Source organism: Amia ocellicauda, chromosome 12, assembly GCF_036373705.1.
Source record: "Amia ocellicauda isolate fAmiCal2 chromosome 12, fAmiCal2.hap1, whole genome shotgun sequence".
NCBI classification, from domain to species: domain Eukaryota; kingdom Metazoa; phylum Chordata; class Actinopteri; order Amiiformes; family Amiidae; genus Amia; species Amia ocellicauda.
Genome location: NC_089861.1, coordinates 26491327 through 26517500, shown reverse-complemented (window position 1 = coordinate 26517500; position 26174 = coordinate 26491327). Strand labels below are relative to the sequence as shown.

The following is a 26174-nucleotide window of genomic DNA, read 5'->3' as shown; positions in this document are numbered from 1 at the left end:
ACACACACACAGGCTGTACCACAGTGAAGGATTTGTCACACAGAGGCTGAGCTTCTCTCTGCAGCTCCGACTTCAGCAGAAACCCCTGACTGCCTGGAGCCTGAAGAGAGAGAGAGAGAGGGAGAAAAATAAGTGTGTAATACAGTATGAGAAATGTACAGTACTGTGTCAAGTATGTGTAGTGTGTATGGTGTTTTGTATGTAGAGTACAGTGTGGCACTGTAGTGTGCACAGTGTTTAGTTTGCGCAGTACAGTAATGTGTACAGTACAGTGTAGAGTATACAGTATTTAGTGTGTGCTGTACAGTGCAGTGGTGTGTACATTGTTTAGTATAGCAGTGTGTGTAGTGCAGTACTGTATGCAGTGCAGTGTGTACGGTATTTAGTGTGTTCAGTACAGTACAATGTGTGCAGTGTATAGAGTGCAGTACCATCCTGTACCTGTTCATGGCGATACAGGGTCAGCAGCACTGCGTACCCCCCCGAGCTCTTTTGGGGGACGTACTCCCTCACCCGTACTCCTCCCTTCTTGCGCTTCTGAAACACACACACACACACACACACACACACACACACACACACACACACTATTAGTGTACAGTCAGTCAGTCAGTCAGTGTATCCGTTACGGCAAATGTAAAAATTTACCAGTAAATGTATACATTTAACAACTTGTTGGTAAATGTGGATTTGCCCACAGATAATCTGTGCAGCTCCCGGTTGATTTGAACAGAGACACACATTTGAACAGTGGTAGGTCAGGTGTGCTCAATCACACTGCTCCAAAATTAGGGTCATTATGCAGAAAATAGAAATTCAAATGAAAGTTACCCTTACCCTATCACACGTATGTCTACTTAACTGTTTGCTCATTATGAATTTCTGTATAGACTACAGACCTCTCTGATAAAACGCAGATCACCAAACCGCACTTTCATGTGAATCCAAATATTTTTTGACTACCGATAAGCCTGTTTTTGTTGATCTTTAATTAGAACTATATTAAAATAACTAAAAGCCTTCACACCGGTAGCTTCTTGTACTGCATAATGACCCTAATTTCAGAGCAGTGCAATTTAGCGCATCTGATCTGGATCGCAACTGTGAGTGCTAAGCGTACCTGACCTACCACTGTTCAAATGTGCATCTCTGTCCACATCAACTAGGAGATGCACAGATTATCTTTGGGAAATATCCATCAGTCTGTACTCACAGGGGGAGATGCCCCACCTACACTCAAGGTGGGGTCCTGGGAGCGGTCAGCACTCCTATGGCGATGGCGGGGGTGGGTGGGCCCGGGGGCAGGGTTAGTGTCCTCAGGGAGGGAGTGGATGGGAGCGTCGGGACCTGAGCAGGCAGAAGCAGCCGAGAGCAGATCCATCGATCCACAGCAAAGGAGAGGAAAGAAGAGAGTGGTGGTGATGATGCAGAGAGATGAGCAGAGAGAGCACCCCATCGTGCTGGGCATAGTACTGTTCCCTAGGACCCTTGACCCCACTGTGCTGGGTGTAGTGCTCTGACCCTTGACCCCTGACCTCACCATGCTGGGCGTAGTGTTGCTCCAGGCGCTGGTCCAGCAGGCGGCAGATCCCATCCCCGAAGTTCTGCAGGATCTTGGCCTCGCGGCCGCTGCGCAGGGGAAGGGGGTAGCGCCGCAGAGAGGAGATGGCCTGAGAGAGGGTGGGGGGGAGGAACTGGGAGTTATGCTGGGAGAGTCTTAATACTGTAGCATGTTAGGCTTCTGCTTTAGGATTCACCGGTTTGAATAAAACCGCAATAGACAGTTAATATCCCTTCACCCCAGTGATCCCCTCTCCCCAGTCACTGCACTCCCCCTTCTCCCACATGGGGCCAGCCTTTGACCATATTTCCCCACTCAATAAATCAGATTCCAAGTAATCCGCTCTGTCCCCCAACACACAGAACTGACAGACACATACACATATACACACACACACACTGCGGTCCCCCAACCCACATAACAGTCCCAGATCACTACAGTACATAACAGTATACCGAGGGTAAGAACTGTTGCCCACATCTCCCTGTTCCTGACAACACTTGAATTTGAAAGAGAGAGTGTAGCCCCTCCCTCCGTCTCACCTTGTTGTAGCTGTGCTGTGTCTGCTGGCCCTTCTGCGCGGCCGTGTCTCTGAGCTCAGTCAGCCAGCGCAGGAACAGCGGGTTGGGGCAGGCTGGCACGGGCCGCTTCCTGCCCAGCCGCACCGTGCCCGGCGCCATCAGGCTGGTCTGGTCACTGCAGATCTGGAGACCGGGCTCCACTGGAGTGGACACTAGAGGCCACACTGCAGGACTGGAGACTGGACCCTGCTGGACTGGGCACTGGCACGCACACAGAACATCACACTGACTGGCACAATGGGCGAGAGAGAGGAACAGTCACTTTGGTGTAAACCTTAATATATCCACTATGAACCGCTATGTGATGTGTAGGTCTCTCTCTCTCTCTCTCTCAGTGGGTCCCTCTCTCCGCTATAACCCGCTTCTCCATTTAAACGCCGCTTCCGTCCGCCAGTCCACAGACCAGTTCCTTTCACGCAGCAGGACTTCCTCCGTGACGTGCCCCCTCCACCATAGACATCCTGATGGTATATGGTAGGCTTTGCTGCGCAGCTGAGACAACTTTCGGTCCGCCATATTGGGTGAGAATAAGCCTTTACTACTGCAGGACCTCAACAGGTTATTTTGTGCTTTAATAAAAGGCAATTTCACAGTTCAGATAACTCTAACTCTTTGCTCTACTTAGCAACGAAAATGATCAATCGAGACGCACATATACAAAACAATAAAGCATTGGACCTTGAAGACAGGGCAGGAATCTGACACTCAAATAAATTAATAATAGTATTAATAACGATCTATTCACGCTCTGATTCACAGAAATATAAAAAAGCAAAGTGGCTGGTTTTAAACGCGCTTCATTCATTAGCTTTAAATCGCACGTTACCGGTTCAGGTCGTTGTAAAAGACCAGCGATTTCAATTACCGCATCGCACGCCTCCCTTCCTCTATCTCCCAGTCATGTCTATCACATCACTGCTTTTTAAAATAAACACATTTGCGATCATTAATTCTGCATCGTGACCGTTTGATTTTTTGCAAGTCATGAAAACGAATACGCTCATAGAATCCAGTAATGTGTACAAAATAATATTGAAACCTGCTTGAACTTAAAGTAATATAATGCACTGTAGCCTAAGAGATGCGGTTATCGCTGCAATGGTTTAAAATACATCCAAAAATAAAATATGTATAGATAGATAATTTCTTCATCGTGTATTTAATATTTAGTTTCTTATTCAGATATTCACGTGGAGAAGGTGGGGCGTGGGACCCTGGCCTCGTGCGTCTCACCTGATGCACCTGTGCCCCCCCAGCCCCCCCAGCCCCTCCAGTCCCTCCAGTCCCTCCTTATTGTTGCTCATATCTTATCGGAAAGCACTCCTGCACTTAACCACCTAGAAACTGCCTCCATTATTTGAGGCATTGACTGGGCTGCCCTGCCCCCGCTGCTGCTATTTCTCAGCTGCCGATGTAATCTGCACTGCGTTTTTTTACTTAATACCAGGGTTTAGTTTCAATGACTTCAACAGGGAAAATAATACATAATGGGCTTTTGTATTATTAGTACTGTGACTCATTTTTATGAGTGGATTTTGTGACATCTGTAAGACGCCCAGGGTGTGGGTGTGTCAACTAATACATACATGCATGAACAAATAAATGCATACAGTGATAGCCTACATCAAGTGCTACTACTACTATTCATCTTCTTCATCTTCTTCATCATCATCAGCAGCAGCTGGGTCGCGTGTTCTGCTTTGTCACAGACGTTCAATCAGACGCGAAACGGATCCCTAATGGGGCCAAAGCGTGACGCGATTTGTAACTGAAGTGGCTTGTTTTTGTTGAGTTGTTCTGTCTTTTCTTTTCGTGATTGAGAGGGAAAATGGAAACCGAATAGATATAGTGCTGTAACTGAGAAGATGCAGCCGGAGGAAAACACGCACAGGAACACGCGTGGGAGGACTCGCCTGCCCTCAAGTGGGTAGAAATTACGGGTTTGGAAACTGTCCTGCATAAATCAGAAAATATGGACATTATATATATATATATATATATATATATATGCAGTACGTTTTAATTAAAAATAATGTACAAAATAATTAGGCTGATATAGTTTGTACCGATAAATAGATAAAATGAATGTGTAGTGTGTCAACTGTCATTTGAAAATAATAAGCAGTTAAGATCTTCTGCAGCTGCGTGACCTCTGACCCCGACGGAGCGGCTGATCCGCGGGCAGAGTGAAAGGGCAGGGGTCAGCTGGGGTCAGCAGGGGGTCGCCCCCGGCCAGGCTCGGCCACAGAAAACAATGCCCATCTGAGCATCGAAGAACAAAGACAGAACAGAGGGAGAGAAACAGAGAGAGGGGGAATGAGATACAGAATGATACAGAAAAGCCAGAGAGGAAGAGAGATACTGTAGAGACAGAGAGGGGGTGGGAGAAGGAGAGAGGAACAGAAGGACAGAAGGTGAGGGAGAGAATAAGGGGAGGAGGAAAGATACAGAAAGCTAGAGATGCAGAGAGAGGGAGAGAGTGGGAGGGAGAATAATAAGTAAGACCACAGTCAGTGCAGTTTTAAAGGTGTTTATTGAAATCATAAACGATGTGTGCAGTGATTCACAGTACATTCATCATTATAATTATCATTATTATTACTACTACTACTACTACTTTTTATTTACGGTCCTGAGTGTTGAACTTGAGACTTCATTGTAGTCAATAATAGTTTACAGTATGATTATTGAGAATATTCAAAATCTTGACCAAAGACATTCATCAATGATAGCATCTTTGTGTAAGACACCAGGTAACACAAACACACTGACATACTCTCACAGATGCACGCAAACACACACACACATGCACAGATGGACGCAAACACAGTCAGTCATGTAACTCTGCAGCAGTACCGTTCAGTACAGTGAGGGCACAGTTGCCACCCATAGTCTCATTCTATAAATTAATGTTGCTGTTGTGCTGCGCAGTCCAGAATGCAGACTCCCGGGATTGTCGTTGCCAGGGATTACGATTGTGCCGCAGGATTCAAACTCGGATCAGAGACTGGGAGAGGAGAGGAGAGGGGCGAGGGCTGGTGGGGGTCTCACTTGCGCAGGCTGTGGGTTTTGAAAGGCAGGGGGCGCACAGAGCCCAGCACCCTCCTGCCCAGCTCCCTGAGAGAGTGGGAGCGCGGCAGGCGGGAGGGCGGTGGCGAGGGGGGCGGGCTGGGGAGGAGGCAGCTGGCAGAGACGAGATGCCCTTCTTCCCCTCCTCCTCTTCCTCTTACTGCTCCCCCCTTCTTTATCGCCTTCCTCCTCCACCCCCCCACTCTGCCCCCCACATCCTCTCTCTCCCTGTCCCTCTCCCCCAGGCCAGGGTCTGTGATCTCGTGAGCTGATGCCCAGCGAGGAGGGGGGGCGTGGCTGCGAGTGGGGGGCCGGGATGGGGGTGGGGCCCTGTGCTCCAGCGCCCCCTGTGATTTGCTGCGGAACAGCAGTCCTGTTCTCCTCCAGGAGCGACCTTGACCCTGACCCTGACACTGACACCAGTGTTGGGGTCTGTGTGTAAATCGAGCATCTCCATCCCTCTCTCTTCCTCTCTCTACTTCCCTCTCTCTCTCCGTCTCTCCGGCATCCTTGCCCCCGAACAGCTGCTCCAGCCGTCGGCGGAAGCTCTGCTTAGGGATGATCCCTCCCCTCTGCCTCTGCCCTCCTCTTTCCCTCTCCTGCCTCCTCTCCCTCTCCTCCCTCTCTCCTCCCCCTCTCACTGTAGCAGCCTTCACCAGAGTGTGCGAGGCGTGTTTTCCTTGGTACAGCCCCATTCCCGCCGCCCCGCCCCGCAAAGATCCCCCCTGCCGCCCCCACAGGCCACCACCTTTCCCTGAGGGCGAGGTGTATTGCTGCTGCGACACACAGGCAGTCGGAGGGCTGGAGGCCAAACTGGGGCTGGAATGGGAGTAGGGACTGCGACAGGGACTGGAACTGGGATTCGCACTGTTCAGACTAGGACTGGGAGTTAGACTGGGATTTGGATGTGGACTGGGAGTTTGATTGGGAGTTTGATTGGGGCTAGGCTGTAGACTTCTGGAATTTTGACTGAGATATACATTTGAATTTAAACTGGGATTGAGATTTAGACTGGGAGGGGAACTGGGATATAGACTGGGACAAGGGTTTTGATTGGGCTGCTGACTGGGGTTCAGACTGGGATGGGGACTGGGGTTTTGACTGGGACTGGGATCGAGACTGGGACTGGAAATGGGATCGAGACTGGAATTTAAATTTAGACTGGGCTGTTGACTGGGGTTTAAATTTTGACTGTGATTAAGACTAGGACAGGGCCGAGGCTCGGGGGGGCAGGGTGGCAGGGCCTGTGGGCCAGGTCCCTCCCTGATCCTGTGCAGATCCCTGCGCACCTCTTGCAGGAGCCCAGCAGAGCTCCAGCCCAGCGCCCCCAGCATCCCCAGCATCCCTGGCATCCCTGGCATGCCCGGACTTCCCAGAATTTCCTGCGCTGACCCCCGGCCCAGGGAGGAGGCGGACGAGGAGGTAGTTGGAGTGGCGTCGGTGTCAGTGTCTGTATCCATAGCAAAAGTGATGCTGGTTGGGCGAGACGCTGACCCCCTCCCACCCCCTACCTCCTGAGGGGGTACGCCTGGGCTGGAGAGCACAGAAGAGGGACTACGCACGCTTGTCAGCAAAGACACTGGGGCAGTCTGAGCACGGCGGCCTGAACGGAACCAGGGCCCAGAGCCTGGCCCAAAGGCACCTAGGGGCACACAGTCCAGGGCCCGGCTGGGGAGGGGGACAGGGCTGGGGCTGGGGCTGGGGCTCGGGCTGGGGGTGCTGTGGAAGCGCTCCAGCAGCAGGGAGATGTAGCGCTCAGCCTGGGAGGAGACCAGGCAGCCCAGGGGGCCACACGGGCAGGAGGAGGAGCCCGCTCTCCCCCCTGCCTCTTCTCTTCCTTCTCCCTGTTCTCCCTCCTCTCCTGACTCTCCCTCGGCCTCCCTCCCCTTCTCTCTCATCCCTTGCTCCCTCTCCTCCTCTCTCTCGGTCTCCCTCCTCGCCTCTCTCTCCGTCTCCCTCCCCTCCTCTCTCCCCTCTCCAGGCCCTGAGGTACAGTCAGTCCAGAGGCTGTACAGGGGGCTCTGCAGGGCCACAGCATGCAGGGGGCTGGGGTAGGGGTACACCTCTCGCGTCTTTCTGGAAACCAGGTCAGAACAGAATTTGGCATCCAGCTGGAAGCTAGTGGGGCCTCTGCTGTGATGGCTGTGGTGGGTAGAGGAGGAGGTTGGGGGGGGTGAAGAAGTGGTCACAACATTCCCCCCCAGGCTCAGACCCAGGCCAGGGAAAAGGTCAGACAGCGACAGGAAGCCACGGAGCATTTCCAGGTCACCTGACAGGAAGAGGAAGAGGAAGTGATTGCAAGTTAGGGGCTTGCTGAGTACAACTGGCCAGGGCTTAGTCTCTGTCCCTGCCCCATCCCAATTTCCTTCCTCCCTCTCCTACCCCTTTCCCTACTTCTCCATCTTTGTCTTCCTCTCTCTCTCATTCTCTTCCTGATTCTCTCCCATCTTCCCTCCTATCTCTCCTCCTCCCATTTCCCTTATATCTACCCCTTTCCCTGCCTCACCTGAACTTCACCTCTCCCACCTCCCCATCCCCTTTTCTGCCCCCCCTCACCTGTGGACACTGGCCTCCGGTCCCCTCTCTCAGTGTGTGTGTGTGTGCACGGCGCTGCCAGCAGTCTGGCCTCCCTCCCCCGGGGGGTGCTGTGGTCTGCAGAGCGCGGCCGGCCATCTCGCCCCCCTCCTGGCAACCCCCCTACTGAGATGCCCTCACTGCACACAGAGCAACAGGACATAGACAGACAGCTACCACTAACTGAGTAAAACCCTGAGAGAGAGGGAGAAAGAGAGGGAGAGGGTCAATACATGAATATGAGCTCATTCATGATTTGTGCGTCTGTGTGTCTCACTCAATGTGTGGTAATGATTCCATTAGTCCCTCAGTGTCAGTGTGTGTCTCTCAGTGTCAGTGTGTGTTTCACAGTGTCAGTGTGTTTCTCAGAGTCAGTATGTGTCTCTCAGTGTCGGTGTGTGTCAGTACCTGAGCTGGGTCTGGAATCTGGGTCGGGCAGTGAGGGGCCAGGGGAGGTTGTATCAGAGTCAGGCAGCGCCAGAGCATCCCAGGACACAGTGGACCAGCGAGAGTCCACACTGACCTCCACACTGTCCTCTCTGCACTGTTCGGTCTGTACCTGCAGAGACACGGACACTGTCAACAGCTAGTAACAAGAGAGAGAGAGAAGGAGGGAGGGGGAGGGAGAGAGCTAGTGTAGTGTTATACAGAATGGTGTAGTGTAGTATTGTGCAGTATAGTGTAGTACAATATAGTATAGTATAGTACAGTGTAGTTTAGTGCAGTACAGTGTAGTGCACTGTAGTGCCATGTGCTGTCTGCGGGGTCCACTATGGTCAGCAACTCTGTATGTGTCTTGGGGGGGTTGTCATGGAGACTGTTTTGTTAGGGTAAGAGGGGGAGGGTATCCCTGCTGTTACAGATTTAAGACTCCCATGACCACAACCCCCCTCTCCTCTCCCCATCCCCCACTCCCTGCAGAGAGAGAGAGGGAAGGAGAGTGCAAACAGGTAGAGGAGAGATAAGCTCTACTCTAGCTGTGCAAAGTCCTTTCTTCTCTCTCTCCCTCCCTCTCTCTCCTTATCCTTCTCCCTCCCTCTCTCTCCTTGTCCCTCTCCCTCCCTCTCCTCCTGCCTGCTCCTTAATAATCTCTCTTTCTCCAGTCTTTGTTTGCTTTCTTTGTTTATCTTTTATTTCAATCTCTCGCTTCTACTGCATTACTGGCTCCACAGCACAGTACAACACTGTACAGCACAATATTGCACAATAAACTACAGCACAGTACAGTACAGCACAACACAACACAGCCCAGGCCCCCAGCCTCCAGGCCCTGTGCGCAGCGCTACAGGCTGGTTCTGAGGGTCAATGTGAATCTGTTCAGACAGATGGAGAGAGATGAAATATTAAGGATTCCTGCTGTACAGCACAGAGCTCAGAGTCTACACAACACTGTGTATCACAGTCTGTGCCTGTCACCCAGTGACTGACTGACTCCAAAAAGAGAAAGAGAAATGGAGGAGAAAGTGTGACTCACTGTGTTTTAAAGATTGCAATAGAATAATTAATTAATTAATAAGCCTACATTTTTAAATATCCTGGCATTTGTTTGCTGTTTGAGTGTGTGTGTGTGTGTGTGTTTGACCGACACACACACACACACAAACACACTGACACTGAGCACTGCCCTAAGCTGTGGTCCTGAGTGGGCAGAGCTGCCGTCACTCTCTCCTCTCAGAGATGCTGTTGTGTTGTTATGCAATGCCGTGCATGGGGGGGGGGGGGGGCACAGAAGGTGGGCAGGAGGTTGGCAGCCCCTGTTATACAACGTTTGCAGAGCCAGAGAACTGTCGGCAGGATTGGCACTGACAAACGTGCTTTGTCGCTTCGATTGTGTGCTGTCTGTATTTTTGATCAGTTGTTGTCTCCTCCACAGTAAAGTAACAGATGTCAAATCACAGACTTAATGTACTGGACTACTGCAGAGTCACTGCCTGGACTGGACTGGACAGCAACAGACACTGACTGGACTGGACTGTACAACAGGATCAGTGACTGTACTGGACTAGACTGCTACAGTCACTGCCTGGACTGGACTGGACAGCAACAGACACTGACTGGACTGCACATTATCTCACACTATGTATCACTGACCTGTTGCTTGTGATGTGGGGTGTCTCCATTCGCGCAATCTCCCTCCCCGTCACCGGGGCGCCCCAGCACGGCCTGGACCCGCTCCCAGTGCCGCCAGCGCAGAAGCTCCAGCTCCGCCACCCCGGCCAGGCTAGCCTTCAGCCGCTCCCCGAACCGGCGCCGCTCGGTACCGCTCCACAGCGAGCTCACGCAGCCTCGCCGGGCCGACATTGTAAATCCACAGGGCGCTGCGGCCGGGACACGCAAACCCAGGCACTGGACAGTTACAGTGCTGAACTAATACACCGCACTGCCGGAGAGGAGACAAGCCAGTAATGAACTAAATATAGCAATCAGAACTATAGAACAAACTTAAAAGAGTTCCGTATCCAAATCCCAGCCAAGAGCGCATCCATTCTGCATTAATACTGGTATTGTTATTAGCGGTTTTAATAAGCGGTTACTTGAACGCATGAATATTCTGCCCCTCTCTCTCTCTCTCTCTCTCTCTCTCTCTCTCGCGTGTAAATTATCGATCTCTCTCTCTCTCTCTCCCTCTCCCGGGGAAACAATGAAACGCCGAGGGGGAGGGGCAAGCATCATGCTGCGCTACTATTGGCCGGGGAAAGTTTTAAAAAAACCACGTCATTGGTTCTCTCCCTGCCTTCTCCGGAGCTTTAAGGTAAACAGTTACGTCACCCAGTACCACGCAACGACGGCTTATTATGATGAATATGAGGCCTACTATAAATCAGTCAGCCTCGGCGTGTTACAGCCCCATTCTCTCTCTCTCACACACACACACACACTCCCACATCCACACACTCTCATACTCCCACACACACTTACACACTCCCATATGCCCATGCAAACACACACTCTTACACAGACTCACACGTTGAGTGCATTGTGCCACCCCGCCCTGTAATCACACTGCCCCCTGTCTGATGTCATTTTCAGAATTAGACTCCTACTATTTGGTCAAAAAAACAACTGGCGTTGTCCTGGAGAGAGACAGTCCAGCACAGCAGGGTCTGCAGCCCTGGTCCCGTATCGAGTCGCGGACTCAAACTTCAGAGGAATGTTAACAAGTTTATTTATTTACTTACTTATAGTATTTCCTAAAGCTACACACACAGAGCCTTTAAAGCTGTAATTAGCGCAAATAATATTAAACGAGGCTGCCACACTCTTGTCCTGTACTGACTGACTGACTGACACACCGACTGATTGACTGGCTGACACACTGATCATGGGAAGTAATACGATCGCAGTTGTAGTTGCGATGTTGCAGTGTAAGATCTTTTAACCCTTTTATGAATGATTGTTTTTTAAAATGACTTTTAAAAATGAATTTTAACTGTTTTTAAAGATTTAGTTGTTTTTAAAGCACTAGTTTTTTTTTTTTTGTGTGTGTTAGTTTTGTTCTATTTTTTTGTCAAATACATTGACCGTTTGGATTTAATTTTAAATGCATCGGACCGTTTTGGTTTGTTTTTTATTTTTATCATTTTAATTGTTTTTTTATTTGTCCGGTGCATTTTCAGTTAATTTCAATGTATTTGACTTTTTGTTTGTTGGTAGCAGTTTGCTTTAATCACGTTTGTTGTATTGTTTTGTGCACTTGTTTATTTGAGTTCTTATGTTTTGTTAATCACTAAGATTTTAAAAATTTTAAGTGATTTTAAGAATTGATTTCTAAAAATTGTAATCATGAGTATTAAAATTTGCTTTGATTGTTTTTATTATTTGAAATGTAAAATACTTCACCAAATAAAACAGTAATACAGCAGCGCACAGTACAGTACATCACTTGATAAAACAGCTATATTACAGTACAGTACAATATAGTGTAACCCATTACTATTATTTCCACTCTTTGTCGGGCTCGTTTTTGCAAATTAAATTAGTAATCATCTAAGTATCTTCAGATTCTTTACCATTATTATTATTATTATTATTATTATTATTATTATTATTATTATTAATAATAATAATAATATTATTATTGTTGTTGTTGTTATTATTTATTTCCGACAATTACGTACGTAGTTCTAGCACGCGACTTTCAAAAGTAAACGTCATCCACGAGCAGCTCGAGAACAAGGTAACGCGTTATTATTATTATTATTAATAATAATAATAATAATAATAATAATAATAATAATAATAATATTTGTTATTGTTACCGTTGTTAATTATATTAGTAGGCCTGCTCAGAGACCGTCCATATTTGTTGACCCGCTCTCGGTGACTGTACTTTGGATACTTTGTTATCTCTGCTGTATCGGACTGTGCGGTGCCTGGAGAGGCAGAGAGAGATGGAGCAAGAGAGGGACACCCCGAGGTCAGTCTCCCTTCCCTCTCCCTCCTCCTCTCAGTGTGTCAGTCAGTGTGTTAGCCAGAGTGTCAGTGTTGTCTGTCAGTGTGTCAGTTAGTGTGCCAGTCGGTGTGTTAGTCAAAGTAGCAGTGTGCCTGTCAGTGTGTCAGTTAGTGTGCCAGTCGGTGTGTTAGTCAAAGTAGCAGTGTGCCTGTCAGTGTGTCAGTTAGTGTGCCAGTCGGTGTGTTAGTCAAAGTGGCAGTGTGCCTGTCAGTGTGTCAGTTAGTGTGCCAGTCAGCGTAGTGTGTCAGTATTGTCCTGTGTTCCAGTCTGGAGCCTTCCTCCAATGAGGAAGAGAGAAATGGATTGGAGACGGCAGAGCAGGAGACCGAGGAGGAAAAGGTAGAGGAGAAAGAGGATAAGGAGGAGGAGGTGGAGGCAGTGCATGGGGGTGTAAGTAAGGTGGCTGCCGGGGTTCAACCTGCTATTATGATTTATGATGGATGGATATATGAATTTCTTCTAATCAATTTTCCTCTACCTTTCCCTCTCTCTCTCTCTCTCTCTCTCTCTCTCTGTAGGCAGCATCTCAGCTATCTGACATCCGGGGTGAGTCTCGGTTTCCACAACAACTCTCGCAGTCACAGTCACCACAGTAACCGCACTGTGAAGGAACAGTGACAGCAGCACTATCATCCCGGTGACAGTAGGGGTTGCAGCTACAGTCAGAGCGCCAGTCTCTCTTCCCTCTGCCTCACCTTTCTCATTCTCCCTCCTCTCTCTCCCCCCTCTCTTCCTCTGACCCTTCTCTCTCCCCCCTCTCAGGTCAGAGGTTGGACTCAGTGTGGGGCACGGGTATGTACATCAGTAAATGGAAAACCGCCCACAGAAAAGGATACCACGCCAGCCAACTGACTGAGGTACCCGCCACCCCCCCCCCCACACACACACACACAACACTGTCCGTACCGAGAGAGAGGATGGGGAGAGAGATGGAGAGAGGAGGGGAGGGTACGAGGAAGTAGTCAGGGGAAGAGAGTAGAGGAGAGGGGGAGATGGAGACTGGACTGCACAGCACTGGTTCCGGTCTGGTACAGCAAATTCAAAAACTGAACCTGTCTTTCTGTCTGTCTGTCTGTCCTGATAGAATGCTGGTATGCGGGACTTCATCAGGAAACACGAGGTGGACTACAGCACCTCTGTAAGACCTGTCTGTCTTTCAGTCGATCTGTGTGTCTGTATGTGTCTGTGTGTCTGTGTCTGTATGTGTCTGTGTGTGTGGAATGAAAGTACTACCCCATGTATGTCTCTCTCTCAGGTTCCTCTCCCTGTGATGTGTATGATGGAGAAGGAAGTGCTGCAGACACTTGAGCCAACAGTGGCAGGTAGGAGAAAGACAGAAAGACCGACAGATAGACTCACAGACAAACAGAGAGATCGTTTCCTGTCCTCTCTCTCTCTCTAAAGACTATGTCTCTCAGCTGGGCACCAAACACCATCTGACCCAGGAAGTGAAACAGCGTGTCCATGACCTGAAGAGCCAGGTGTGCTGTAAAACAGAAGAAGACCACATCCCATCAGGGGAGAGGGGCTGGAGGGGAACGCTGTCCAAGCTGTGGCGCAAGACTGACACACAGTAAACACACCCCACAGAGAGCACTGTCTGGCTGTCTGTCTGTCTGTGCTCAGGTATAGACTAATAACAATAATAAAATGCTACCATATGATTGTATAGTTGGTTCTCTGAAGTGTTTGTTATAAGCCTATGTCCTGACCTGAAAATCAGGTTAATCGCCCAGTGTTTCTATGCACAGCGGACATCGGCAGTATGAAGAAACAGCTACTGTCAGTCATAGCATATAAATTAATACTATGGTCTCTATAGCGCCCCAGCGCTGGTCCTGGTGTATACCCATCTTGTTGCAGTAACTCGCTCTGATGGCTTTGGCTGCACTTCCATGCTGAGGCCACTAGATGGAGACTCATTACTATATATGAGAAGAGGTGGCACAGCGCTGTGGTGTTAACTGGACCCTCGCCACGGTGTCCCATGAGCCGCTACTGCATCCAACGTGCCTGCGCTCAGCTTGGCTTCACACTGGGCCCCCAGCACTGCGCTGTACGAGAAATACCTCTGAGGCATGTTTGCTTCAGTGAAACCACAGTAAGGACAGGCAAGATAACACTGGGGGTGTGCACTGCGTGTGTGTGTGGGGCAGGGGGGGCAATGTGTGTTTTGGGAGGGCAGGATGGTGTGTGGGTTGGGCACACAGTGGCTCCTCTGTAAGTTGGCATCTTCACACTGAGGTGTCAGCGCCACCCTGTACCTGGAGTCCTGCCCTGCAGGCAGACCACAAACTGCACTGAACTTAACTGACTCTATGTCTCTCTCCCTGTCTCTCTCTCTCTGTTTCTCTATATAAGCGTGTCTCTTTCTCTTTGTTTCTCTCTCTGTCTCTGTGTCTGTCTCAGTCTTTCACTGCCTCTTTCTGTTGCTCCCACACTTATAAAAACACAGTCAGACACAAACACACTTTCACAGACTCTCTCTCTCAGAGCACAATGCCTGGTCTTGTTCAATTCATATATTTAACACAGCTCTCCCTCTTTCTCTCCTCTTTCCCTCTCCTCCACTGCCATGAATACACTTCCTCCATCACTCATTCTCTCCCTGCCTCTCTCATCCTCAATTTCTCCTTCCTCTCTCTCTTAGAGTCCTCTACCTCCATCTCCCTTCTCTCTCCCCATCTCTCGTTCTATCCTTCCCTCCATCTCCCTCTCTCTATCCCCCGTCTCTCTTCCTCTTATTCTGTATAGCCCTTGCCCCCCCCCCCCAACACACACACACTCCCCTCATTCATACTCTCTCCCTGTCTCTCCCAGTTTCCTGTAAACAACTGTCTGTGGTAGTGGGCAGGAGTTGGGGTGGGGAAAGGGAGGGAGAGAGCTACAGAGAGAGAGGGGGGTTAATATACAGAGTATGGAGTAAAATAATAATAATTATTATAATGATAAGTTCTGGGTTTAATGATGTGCTCCTTAAAGTGAAGTTTAATTAGGTATCCAGCTAAAAGTACTAGACATTGTGTTTACATTGTGAAAAATAATTAAGATAATAATAACACAATTATAAAAAACAACAACGAAAAAGTCTGTCAATTCTGCCATTGCTTATGAATAATGCTCTGTAGATGGGATGGGATCATTATTTTGACCGCTTTTATTTAAAATATGTACATTAATCAATTGTAATAATATTATTATTATTATTATTATTATTATTATTATTATTATTATTATTATTATTAAGTACTGTTTTGCTAAATCCTCAGCAATTTAAACTGCTTTCTCTCTCCATAGAGTTGTCTTTACTTTCTCAAGAACTTCCTGGCCTCCGCCTCTGCACACTCACTTTCTGCAGGCAGGGTTTGTGCTCCTGTTAGACCTTTTCCATAGTACTTTATTGTATTTATTCATTTATAGTTCTGGCGGTACTGTCATATAACATCAGGAAGGGGACCACCGTACATAGGCCATACGCCGTTGCAAAATCTTTTGCTATTGTGTTCCATCAGGCCACAGTATAACAAACAAACAAACAAACAAACAAATAAATAAATAAATAAATAAATAAATGTTTGCTCTCCCTTTTGGACAACAGGACATGTAGGCATCTTATTATATTTATTAATTTTGCAGGTACTGTATTTGGAATATATTATGAGACTCATAATAAAGGCGACTCATGATTAAACAACATTACAAGTAATAACCTATAAGAGAGAGCAGATAATGTCAATGTATTGGTCCTGTTAAGGGTTAATTCATTTCAGATGGGGGGAAAATCTTGAAACTCGCTGCCTGGCCTGTCTGAAAAAGCCCGGTAAGTAACAGCGGGAGCCGTTGGCGGCACAAACACGCACTCCCTCTCTCTTTCCCTCCCTCCTTCACTCTTTTGCTCTCTCTCTCTCTTTCCTGACCACAAACCCCCAAAGCCACACGTATATATATCAGTATCTTCGCCAGCGGCCCAACGTTGGGAAATAAATCGCTGACATCCTGTTTACGACGAAAATCTCACGACCGCAGCGAGTTGGCAGGCCTTCCCTGCCTCCCTGAAGCCTCGCTCTTGCCGCCACCTCGGTCCCCGTTCTCCTCGGCTCACATCCCAGGGAGGTCGTGCCACTCGCCGGAGCGAAAAACATGTTACAGACCGTGCTCACATGAATCTCACACACTAAATAAATGCAAAGCAAAATAATGCCCACAGCCAGCATCAATAAATAATGATACAAACGGTCCCCATAAATATAAGGAAGAAATAAATCAAACAAAATTATATTTGTTTTCAGAATTACGGAGTCCAAACAATCCTATAATAAGATAGTATAGAAAACAATAATTATTTGTGTTTTCTCATCACCCTTTCTGGCCTTACCCTCTAGCAGCATTTACTTTAATTTAATTTGTTTTTTTCATTCGTTTTTGGTTACTTGACCTCAAGCCACTGATTGTGAACTCTCTCCCTCTCTCTCTCGATCATCCCTGTCCTACTCACTAACTGACAGACACATACACACAACCAAAGTGATACAAACACACTCGCTGACAACCACATGACCACGCACTGATGCACTGACGCTCAGACACACACAAGTCTCAGTCTAAAACTTTATTAATAATTTATGGTTGATAATCACAAACAAACAAATCACATACAGAATCAAATAAAGTGTGTGTGCGTTTGTATGTGTGTGTGTGTGTGTGTGTGTGGGGTTGTGTCTGTGAGAGAGGTTATGTCTGTGTGTGTGAGAGAGTGTGATTGTGAGCGTGAATGTGTGTGTGTATGTTTGTGTGTTTGTTGGGCTGTGTGCAGTAAAGCAGACACACACACACTGTACTGCATAAGCTATAAGACAAGCCCTGATATCTCACTGTAGAAAATTGATCAGATATGAATCTACGTATATATATATATATATATATATATATCAGTACAGCTGTGCAGTGTCTCTTTGTACAGTCCCAGAGGCAGAGGCAGTATTGCATCCAGATGTTTCTACCAGAGAGAGAGGGGTGGTGGAGGGGGAGAGAGAGAGAAGGTGGCTGAGACAGGAAGAGAGATGAGAGCGGACAAGAGAGGAGAGGCAGAGGGAGGTAGGAAGAGGGGGAGGGGGAGGGGGAGGGGGAGGGGGAGGGGGGTACAGGGGGGTATGGGGGGTAGCTCATTTTGTGGCTCTAGCGGCACTTGCAGGACTTGACCACCATGTTGGACAGCTGCTCCACGCGGGGGGAGCGCCCCACGTAGTATACAATGGTCAGGGGCTCGAGCTCCTGTGGTACACAGCACGGCAGCGCCGACGCCTCAGGGTTCAGCCGGTTATACAGGGGCAGGATCTGATGGGGAGAGGGACAGAGAGACAGACACACAGACACTGTGTTATACAGCGGGAGGATGTGAGGGACGGGCAGACAGAGAGACAGAGACAGATAGAAAGTGTTTTACTGTGGCAAGACATGACACACAGACAGACCGACAGACACAAACTCCCAAACAATCAACACACAGTGCAATATTGGGGTTGGACAGATAGACACACACACACCATGTTGTAGTTGTTGTCTGCGCTCCATAGGTAGGTGCAGGTGCCGGCGCAGAAGTTGGCCTTGTAGCCCTTGGGCTCGTGGATCCAGCGCCACTTCAGATCCCGACGGAAATCGATGTACAGAGAGCGCAGACAGCAGCCTGTCTCCGCACTGAGAGACGGGGAGAGAGAGAGAGAGTCAGTCAGTCAGTGTGTCAGTCACTCAGTCAGTCATTGTATCAGTCAGTCAGTTAATCAGTGTGTCAGTCAGTCAGCCATTGTATCAATCAGTTTGTCAATCTGTCATTCAGTGTATCAATCAGTGTGTCAGTCAGTTATCAGTGTGTCAGTCAGTTAGTGTATCAGTCAGTGTGTCAGACATTCAGTCCGTGTATAAGTCAATCAATCAATCACTGAGTCAGTCAGTCAGTCAGTGTATCAGACAGACAAGGCAGGGAGGGGCACCGGGAGCAGTTGGGCGTGTCATTTTGGTTGGGGGTGGTGGTGGCGACAGCGGCGCGGCGGCGGCGGCTCCTCTTGGTGTTGGGCTCCAGTCGCTCGCTGGGCAGCAGAGTCAGGATCAGGTACGGTGTTCGAGGGCTGGACTCCCGCCCCCCCCGCTTCCCTGCTGGCTTCACCACGTCCTCATCAAGACCTGGGGGCACAGAGAGGCAGAGAAACAGACAGTCAGACAGACACAGATACACAAACACACACACACTCACACACATACACACTCGCCTGCAAATCGTGCCTCCAGCTCCTCACTCTTGTTGGGGATGATGTTATTATTGGAGGGGATGAAGGTGCAGCAAGGACAGTGAACACTGAGCTTGAGCCCCAGATTCCTGTCTGAGAGAGAGAGAGGGAGAGAGAGAAAGAAAGAAGGAGTGGGAAAGAGGGAAAGGGGTAGAGATTCATATAATAATAATAACAATAATAGTGATAATGCAGGGTTAAGCTCCACCCCTCACCTTTGTGAGACAGCCAATCATTGACGGTCTCTGTGATGTCGATGGATAGCCACTCCCCCTTGGCACGGGGTCGAACATTGCGGCTGTCAATGTAGCGCTGTGAGGGAGCAGCCTGGTCACGTGACTTCAAGATCTTTACAAGGGAGGGGGAGGAGTTACATGAGAGAGTGTATGTGTGTATTTGTGTCAGTGTGTATGTACTGTGTGTGTGAGTGTATAAGTGTGATTGTGTGTATGTATGTGTGTGTACCTGGTACAGCTCCACTCTCTGCTCAGCAGTGCGCGCACGGGGGTTGGGCAGCCTGTAGACCCTCAGCTCGGCCCTCACCAGCGCGCTGCCGTTCCGCTGCACCCCCGAAACGTCAAACCGCAGTACTCGCCAGTACGGGCTGGGCGTTCCCGGCAACACATCTACACAAAAACACAACACAACACACTGTAACAGCAACACACTGGAGAATACTGCAACACACTAAACACCCTACAGCACACAGCAACACTGAGATACACACTGTCACTGCAACACAGAGCTACACAATGTCACATCAACACAGAGCTACATACAGTTACTGTCACTGCAACACAGAGCTACATACACTTACTGTCACAGCAACACAAAGCTTCACACTGTCTCAGCGACACAGAGCTACATACAGTCACTGTCACTGCAACACAGAGCTACATACAGTTACTGTCACAGCAACACAGAGCTACACACTGTCACAGCAACACAGAGCTACATGCAGTCACTGTCACTGCAACACATAGCTACACAGTCACAACACAGAGCTTCACACTGTCACAGCAACACACTGTCACAGTGACATAGAGCTTCACACTGTCTCAGCGACACAGAGCTACATACAGTCACTGTCACTGCAACACAGAGCTACACAGTCACAACACAGAGCTAAACACTGTCACCACAACACACTGTCACAGTGACACAGAGCTTCACACTGTCACAGCAACACAGAGCTACACACTGTCACAGCAACACAGAGCTACACACTGTCACAGCAACACAGAGCTACACACTGTCACAGCAACACAGAGCTACACACTATTCCTGCAACACAGAGCTATACACTGTCACAGCAACACAGAGCTACACACTGTCACAGCAACACAGAGCTATACACTGTCACTGCAACATAGAGCTACACACTGTCACAGCAACACAGAGCTACACACTGTCACAGCAACACAGAGCTACACACTGTCACAGCAACACAGAGCTACACACTATTCCTGCAACACAGAGCTATACACTGTCACAGCAACACAGAGCTACACACTGTCACAGCAACACAGAGCTACACACTGTCACAGCAACACAGAGCTATACACTGTCACAGCAACACAGAGCTACACACTGTCACAGCAACACAGAGCTACACACTGTCACAGCAACACAGAGCTATACACTGTCACAGCAACACAGAGCTACACACTGTCACAGCAACACAGAGCTACACACTATTCCTGCAACACAGAGCTACACACTGTCACAGCAACACAGAGCTATACACTGTCACAGCAACACAGAGCTACACACTGTCACAGCAACACAGAGCTACACACTGTCACTGCAACACAGAGCTACACACTGTCACAGCAACACAGAGCTACACACTGTCACAGCAACACAGAGCTATACACTGTCACTGCAACACAGAGCTATACACTGTCACAGCAACACAGAGCTACACACTGTCACTGCAACACAGAGCTACACACTGTCACAGCAACACAGAGCTACACACTGTCACAGCAACACAGAGCTATACACTGTCACTGCAACACAGAGCTATACGCTGTCACTGCAACATAGAGCTACACACTGTCACTGCAACATAGAGCTACACACTGTCACAGCAACACAGAGCTATACACTGTCACAGCAACACAGAGCTACACACTGTCACAGCAACACAGAGCTATACACTGTCACAGCAACACAGAGCTACACACTATTCCTGCAACACAGAGCTATACACTGTCACAGCAACACAGAGCTACACACTGTCACAGCAACACAGAGCTATACACTGTCACTGCAACACAGAGCTATACGCTGTCACTGCAACATAGAGGTACACACTGTCACAGCAACACAGAGCTACACACTGTCACAGCAACACAGAGCTACACACTGTCACAGCAACACAGAGCTATACACTGTCACTGCAACACAGAGCTACACACTGTCACAGCAACACAGAGCTATACACTGTCACAGCAACACAGAGCTACACACTGTCACAGCAACACAGAGCTACACACTGTCACAGCAACACAGAGCTATACACTGTCACTGCAACACAGAGCTATACGCTGTCACTGCAACATAGAGCTACACACTGTCACAGCAACACAGAGCTACACACTGTCACAGCAACACAGAGCTACACACTGTCACAGCAACACAGAGCTACACACTGTCACAGCAACACAGAGCTATACACTGTCACTGCAACACAGAGCTATACGCTGTCACTGCAACACAGAGCTATACGCTGTCACTGCAACACAGAGCTACACACTATTCCTGCAACACAGAGCTATACACTGTCACTGCAACATAGAGCTACACACTGTCACAGCAACACAGAGCTATACACTGTCACTGCAACACAGAGCTACACACTGTCACTGCAACACAGAGCTACACACTGTCACAGCAACATAGAGGTACACACTGTCACAGCAACACAGAGCTACACACTGTCACAGCAACACAGAGCTATACACTGTCACTGCAACACAGAGCTATACGCTGTCACTGCAACATAGAGGTACACACTGTCACAGCAACACAGAGCTATACACTGTCACTGCAACACAGAGCTACACACTATTCCTGCAACACAGAGCTATACACTGTCACTGCAACACAGAGCTACACACTGTCACTGCAACACAGAGCTATACACTGTCACAGCAACACAGAGCTATACACTGTCACAGCAACACAGAGCTATACACTGTCACAGCAACACAGAGCTACACACTGTCACAGCAACACAGAGCTACACACTGTCACAGCAACACAGAGCTACACACTGTCACTGCAACACAGAGCTACACACTGTCACTGCAACACAGAGCTACACACTATTCCTGCAACACAGAGCTATACACTGTCACAACAACATAGAGGTACACACTGTCACAGCAACATAGAGGTACACACTGTCACAGCAACACAGAGCTATACGCTGTCACAGCAACACAGAGCTATACAATGGTACTGCAACACAGAGCTATACACTGTCACAGCAACACAGAGCTACACACTGTCACAGCAACACAGAGCTACACACTGTCACAGCAACACAGAGCTACACACTGTCACAGCAACACAGAGCTACACACTGTCACAGCAACACAGAGCTATGCAATGGTACTGCAACACAGAGCTTTCACTGTCACAGCACCATAGATCAACACACTGTCATTGTCACTGCAACACAGAGCTACACATGCCAAGTGTCCAAGCAAGTGTATTTTGGGAGAGATAGAGACAGACAGTGAGAATGATAGAAATAGAGAGAAAGAGACGCACTGTCGTTGCTGGCGGTGGTGGGCACCATGTCCACACGCTGCACCTCCTTGGCATAGTAGTCCTCCTCACTGCTCTCCCGGTCGCATGCCTCCACCGCCCCCCGCTGCCGCAGCAGCTCGCGTGTGCTGTTGTACAACAGCATGACCTCTGGGGGCACCTCAGCAGGGGGGGGTGTGTACGGGGGGTCTGGTGGCTGGCGGATGCGCAGTTTGCTGAGGATCTGTCCCCGGACCGCCTCGATGCGCTTGGCCCGGAAGTCCTCCAGGTCGAAGGACTGGCAGGTGGAGTAGCCGCAGGCCGGCCCGGGCAGCAGCAGCAGGGGCAGCAGCAGCAGGGACAGCCGGGACGCCGCACACATGCACAGCATGGCTCCCCGCAGGCCAGCCCAGGGGATTGTGGGTAACTATCCCAAAAAGGAGAAACACACACACAGTTATGAGTCAGTTGGTGGTTGTTCTCGGTTGGTTGTCAGTTGGCTTTTGGTTGGTTGTCTTTGGTTGGTTGTCTTTGGTTGGTTGTCCAGTTGGCTGGTTGCTGGTTGGCTCTTGATTGGCTAATTGACTGTTTTGCTAATTGGCTGGTTGATCAGTTGACTCATCCCTTCATTGAAGACATGCCTTCAGGTCAAACACACTGATACACTGATTGACTGACTTGATATCGCAGGCGTAACAACAGTCTGGAACACACACACACAACTCAACACAATGAAAACACAGGCAGTCCAGTCCTGTGAGGCTCCGTGGAGGCCAGTTCAGGCACAGGCACACGCACACGCACACGCACACGCACACGCACGCCAAACCGACGACGACACGTTACATTCCTGCCTGACGAGAGTGGCGACTGTGCGGGAGTGTGGTTGTCCTGCTCCCTGTGGATCACTTCCAAACACTTACGCACTGGCACACAGGAGACGACATCATCATCATCATCATCATCATCATCATCATCATTATAGCTGACAAAACCCGCGATCTGGACGAGCCTGAGCGCAAACTTCAACAGAACCGACCTGCCTCGTCTGCGCTCGCCGGTAGAGAGGCGCCCGGATCACAGACGAGCTGATAGTTAAATCCTTGACGCAAATGCAGTTGCCTCGTACATATAATAGTAAATAATAGCAATAATAATAACAGTGTGCCTTCTCTGCAAGTAAAAAAAAGCGAAGAATGCTTTTCCCTCAAGAAAAAATAAAATACTCCACTTTGGGGATTTTCCGTGTCCGCGAAACAAAGTTCAGGCGAAGCTCCCCCGTCGATTCACATCGTCCCGTTTTCTTCAGTTAAAGTCTGTCGTTGTGTATGTGTGTGTGTATATAAAGAGAGACAGAGAGAGGGATAGAGAGAGGGAGTGAGAGAGAGTGCCAGTGTGTGTGTGTGTGAGAGAGAGGTGTTTATGTTAAAAAAAGAGGGAGAAGCGCTGTATTCTCCGTTTAAGGTCTCACACAAGGGAGGGAGAGAGGGAGGGAGAGAGTTTTGTTCATCCGACGGTTCTTGCAGCCATAGGAGCAACGGGCACTGTTAGGAGTGACGAACTCCCTGAAGAGAGAGAGAGAGAGAGAGAACACACACTGAGACTCACGCACACACTTTTGACACACAAACGCACTGTCAGAGACACACATGCACACTCACACATACATCTGCAGACACCTCTTCAGATATACGCTGTGTGTGTGTAGGTGATTGTGTGCGTGTTGTCAGCACAGATTTGTGATTGACAGGTCCTGACAGAGTTGGCTGACTGAACACTCCCCCCCCCCCCACACACACACACACACACACTGCCAGACACGCCCAGCCCCCCCCCCCCCCCCCCATATTCACACACCCAGTAATTATGTCAGAGCCGCTGGCGATATGAGGACTGTTTTATAGAGTGGGGGTGGGTTAGACGATTAACCCCTTGAGTTCTAGTGTTTGTGAAGCTCTCCCTGTCTCTCTGTATCCCCTCCCTCTCTCCCTCCCTCTCTGCTTCTCTCCCTCTCTCTCTCTCTAAAATTAAAATTCAAAATGAGTTTTAATGGCATGGCAAGTTGACACAAGTGTTGCCAGAGCATTGACACAGTGAAGAGTATCTCTCTCACTCTCAGTGTGTAAATTGCAGCTCCGTCCTGCAGCCTCCTGACTCTGTGAGGTGGGTTTCAGCAGCTCCTTAAAGCCGGTCTGGAATGATAATGGCTGTGAGCTGCAGGCTGTAATTGCTGTGTAATTAAAGTGCGGTGCAGAGTAATAACAGCCCCAGAACATAGCAGTCTGGGACCTACTGTTCTGTGTGTGTTGTGTTTGTGTGTGTGTGTGAGTGTGTGACAGAGAGAGGGAGAGAGATCATGTTATGCGTGTATGAGAGAAGAGTGCGTGTCTTTCTGTGTTTTTGGTTTTGTTTTTAGTCACAACACAAAGCTGCATTTTCATCAGACCTCCTGTTTCAATCTTAATCATAATTAATAAGGAAAATCCCATAAACAATAATAAATAAATCAATAAATAAATACTACATACATACACAATCACAGCTCTTACTCTTGGCTATTTTTAGTGACACCTAGCGGCCAAAAAGTTTGAAGTTCACCCTGCGGTTGATGGGGCGGCGGTGTCTTGGCGCCCCCGTGTGGTCGATTATGGTAACTGCGTCTCTGCGGTGTGTTTATAAATAGCTCTTTTCGTGATTTTTTTTTATATATATATATTTTTTTTATGGTCTGACTTAAGTTGCTCAAAATACACGTCCAGTATCTGCCACGTCACTGCAGCCCGCTCCACCTCCCTCACATCTCTTCTTGTTCTCGGCTCTCTGCATGTCAGACAATATTGATATAATAAAGTGATTTACAAAATTAACAACATTGTGATTGAATGAGAGTCAGCCAGCCAGTCAAAAACGGTATAATTATGATGATAATAACTCGATTGTAAAGTGTCTGAAGATACTTTGCCTGCAGGTGACAGTACGTTATGCCTGATATATTTCTCGGTATTAATTATTGTTATGGTAGACTGCAGGTTAGTTAATACGTTAGTAGCTGTAGTATAATAGCAGGTATGTTCGTGTTCATGATAGCATGTAAGTTACTGTATGTATATGTATTTTTGTAATGATTATTATTATATTGTACCCTTACCCCTTTATACTATACTTTACCACGTGTTTACTATTATTTTATTTATTTATTTAATTATTGACAGACTATACTACTACTTCGATTAGTAACCATCACTGATACTAACCTGCACACTACCATAATAATTAATACAGTAATATGTCATGCAGAACATCACCTGCAGACAACGTATCTTAGTTTGCTTTACATTCTAATTCTAATTATTCTAATTATCTGTATTATTATTATTATTAATGTTGATCCTCTCGCCGCTAGAGGGCGCAGAGTCCCGGTGAGGCCGCAGTGAGCAAGTGGAAAGCTGTGTGCCCTGCTCAGTTTAATCTATTTTTTTTTTACTATTTTAACAGTTTAAACTATTTTTTTCACAGAGTAGAGACCCCCAAACTGCAGGTATTGACGAGCCTTGAAGAGCAACGACCAATAGGAAAAGTGGGCTTGCGATTAAGGCTTTCATTGGATAACTTACTAGTAGGCGGAGTAACTGATTTAAATGATTTTTTGGGTTATTATATATATTTTTTATATCAATTCATAATGTAAATACTGATTATGTGCAAAATGCAGTATACTGGGTATAGAGATGCCACTGGGGGGGCGACTCGTTACGTCTCTGAAGGACACATTTGTCCCTATAAGGACATATAAGGAGCAAGTGTTCTAGACATTATGTTAATCACCTGGCTCTGCCACTCTCTCTTCTCTTGCTCCCTCTCTCTGTCTCTGTCTCTCTCTGTCTCTTTCCTCTCCT

General features: G+C 48.3%; 3 protein-coding genes across 4 annotated transcripts in view; all 3 read right to left on the bottom strand.

Moving 5' to 3' along the window:
* The window catches only part of mus81 (MUS81 structure-specific endonuclease subunit), a 6048-nt gene extending 3392 nt beyond the window's left edge, over positions 1-2656 (bottom strand). Inside the window, exons 1-5 of the mRNA XM_066719098.1 lie at positions 2104-2656; positions 1541-1670; positions 1214-1347; positions 442-537; positions 20-100 (exon numbers count right to left, since the gene is read on the bottom strand). Coding sequence (XP_066575195.1) covers positions 20-100; positions 442-537; positions 1214-1347; positions 1541-1670; positions 2104-2241 — 579 coding nt within the window. The 5' untranslated portion in view covers positions 2242-2656. The remainder of the gene's footprint in view (positions 1-19; positions 101-441; positions 538-1213; positions 1348-1540; positions 1671-2103) is intronic.
* A 2000-nt stretch (positions 2657-4656) lies between these two features.
* LOC136764781 (uncharacterized) lies at positions 4657-10389 on the bottom strand. Its single transcript, XM_066719097.1, has 4 exons — positions 9877-10389; positions 8194-8344; positions 7768-7980; positions 4657-7480 (listed from the first exon to the last, which is right to left on the bottom strand). The coding sequence occupies exons 1-4, from the start codon at positions 10084-10086 to the stop codon at positions 5190-5192; spliced, it is 2865 nt and encodes a 954-aa protein (XP_066575194.1). The 5' UTR covers positions 10087-10389; the 3' UTR covers positions 4657-5189.
* A 6443-nt stretch (positions 10390-16832) lies between these two features.
* On the bottom strand, positions 16833-23961 carry tgfb5 (transforming growth factor, beta 5). Of its 2 annotated transcripts, XM_066719096.1 has the most exons (8): positions 23318-23961; positions 22303-22705; positions 18985-19145; positions 18735-18867; positions 18502-18612; positions 18226-18415; positions 17782-17932; positions 16833-17572 (listed from the first exon to the last, which is right to left on the bottom strand). In XM_066719096.1, the coding sequence occupies exons 2-8, from the start codon at positions 22667-22669 to the stop codon at positions 17414-17416; spliced, it is 1272 nt and encodes a 423-aa protein (XP_066575193.1). In that variant the 5' UTR covers positions 22670-22705; positions 23318-23961; the 3' UTR covers positions 16833-17413. The 2 variants fall into 2 exon arrangements, with proteins under 2 accessions (XP_066575193.1, XP_066575192.1); XM_066719095.1 differs by having other exon boundaries at positions 22303-23961.
* Between the last annotated feature and the right edge of the window lie 2213 nt (positions 23962-26174).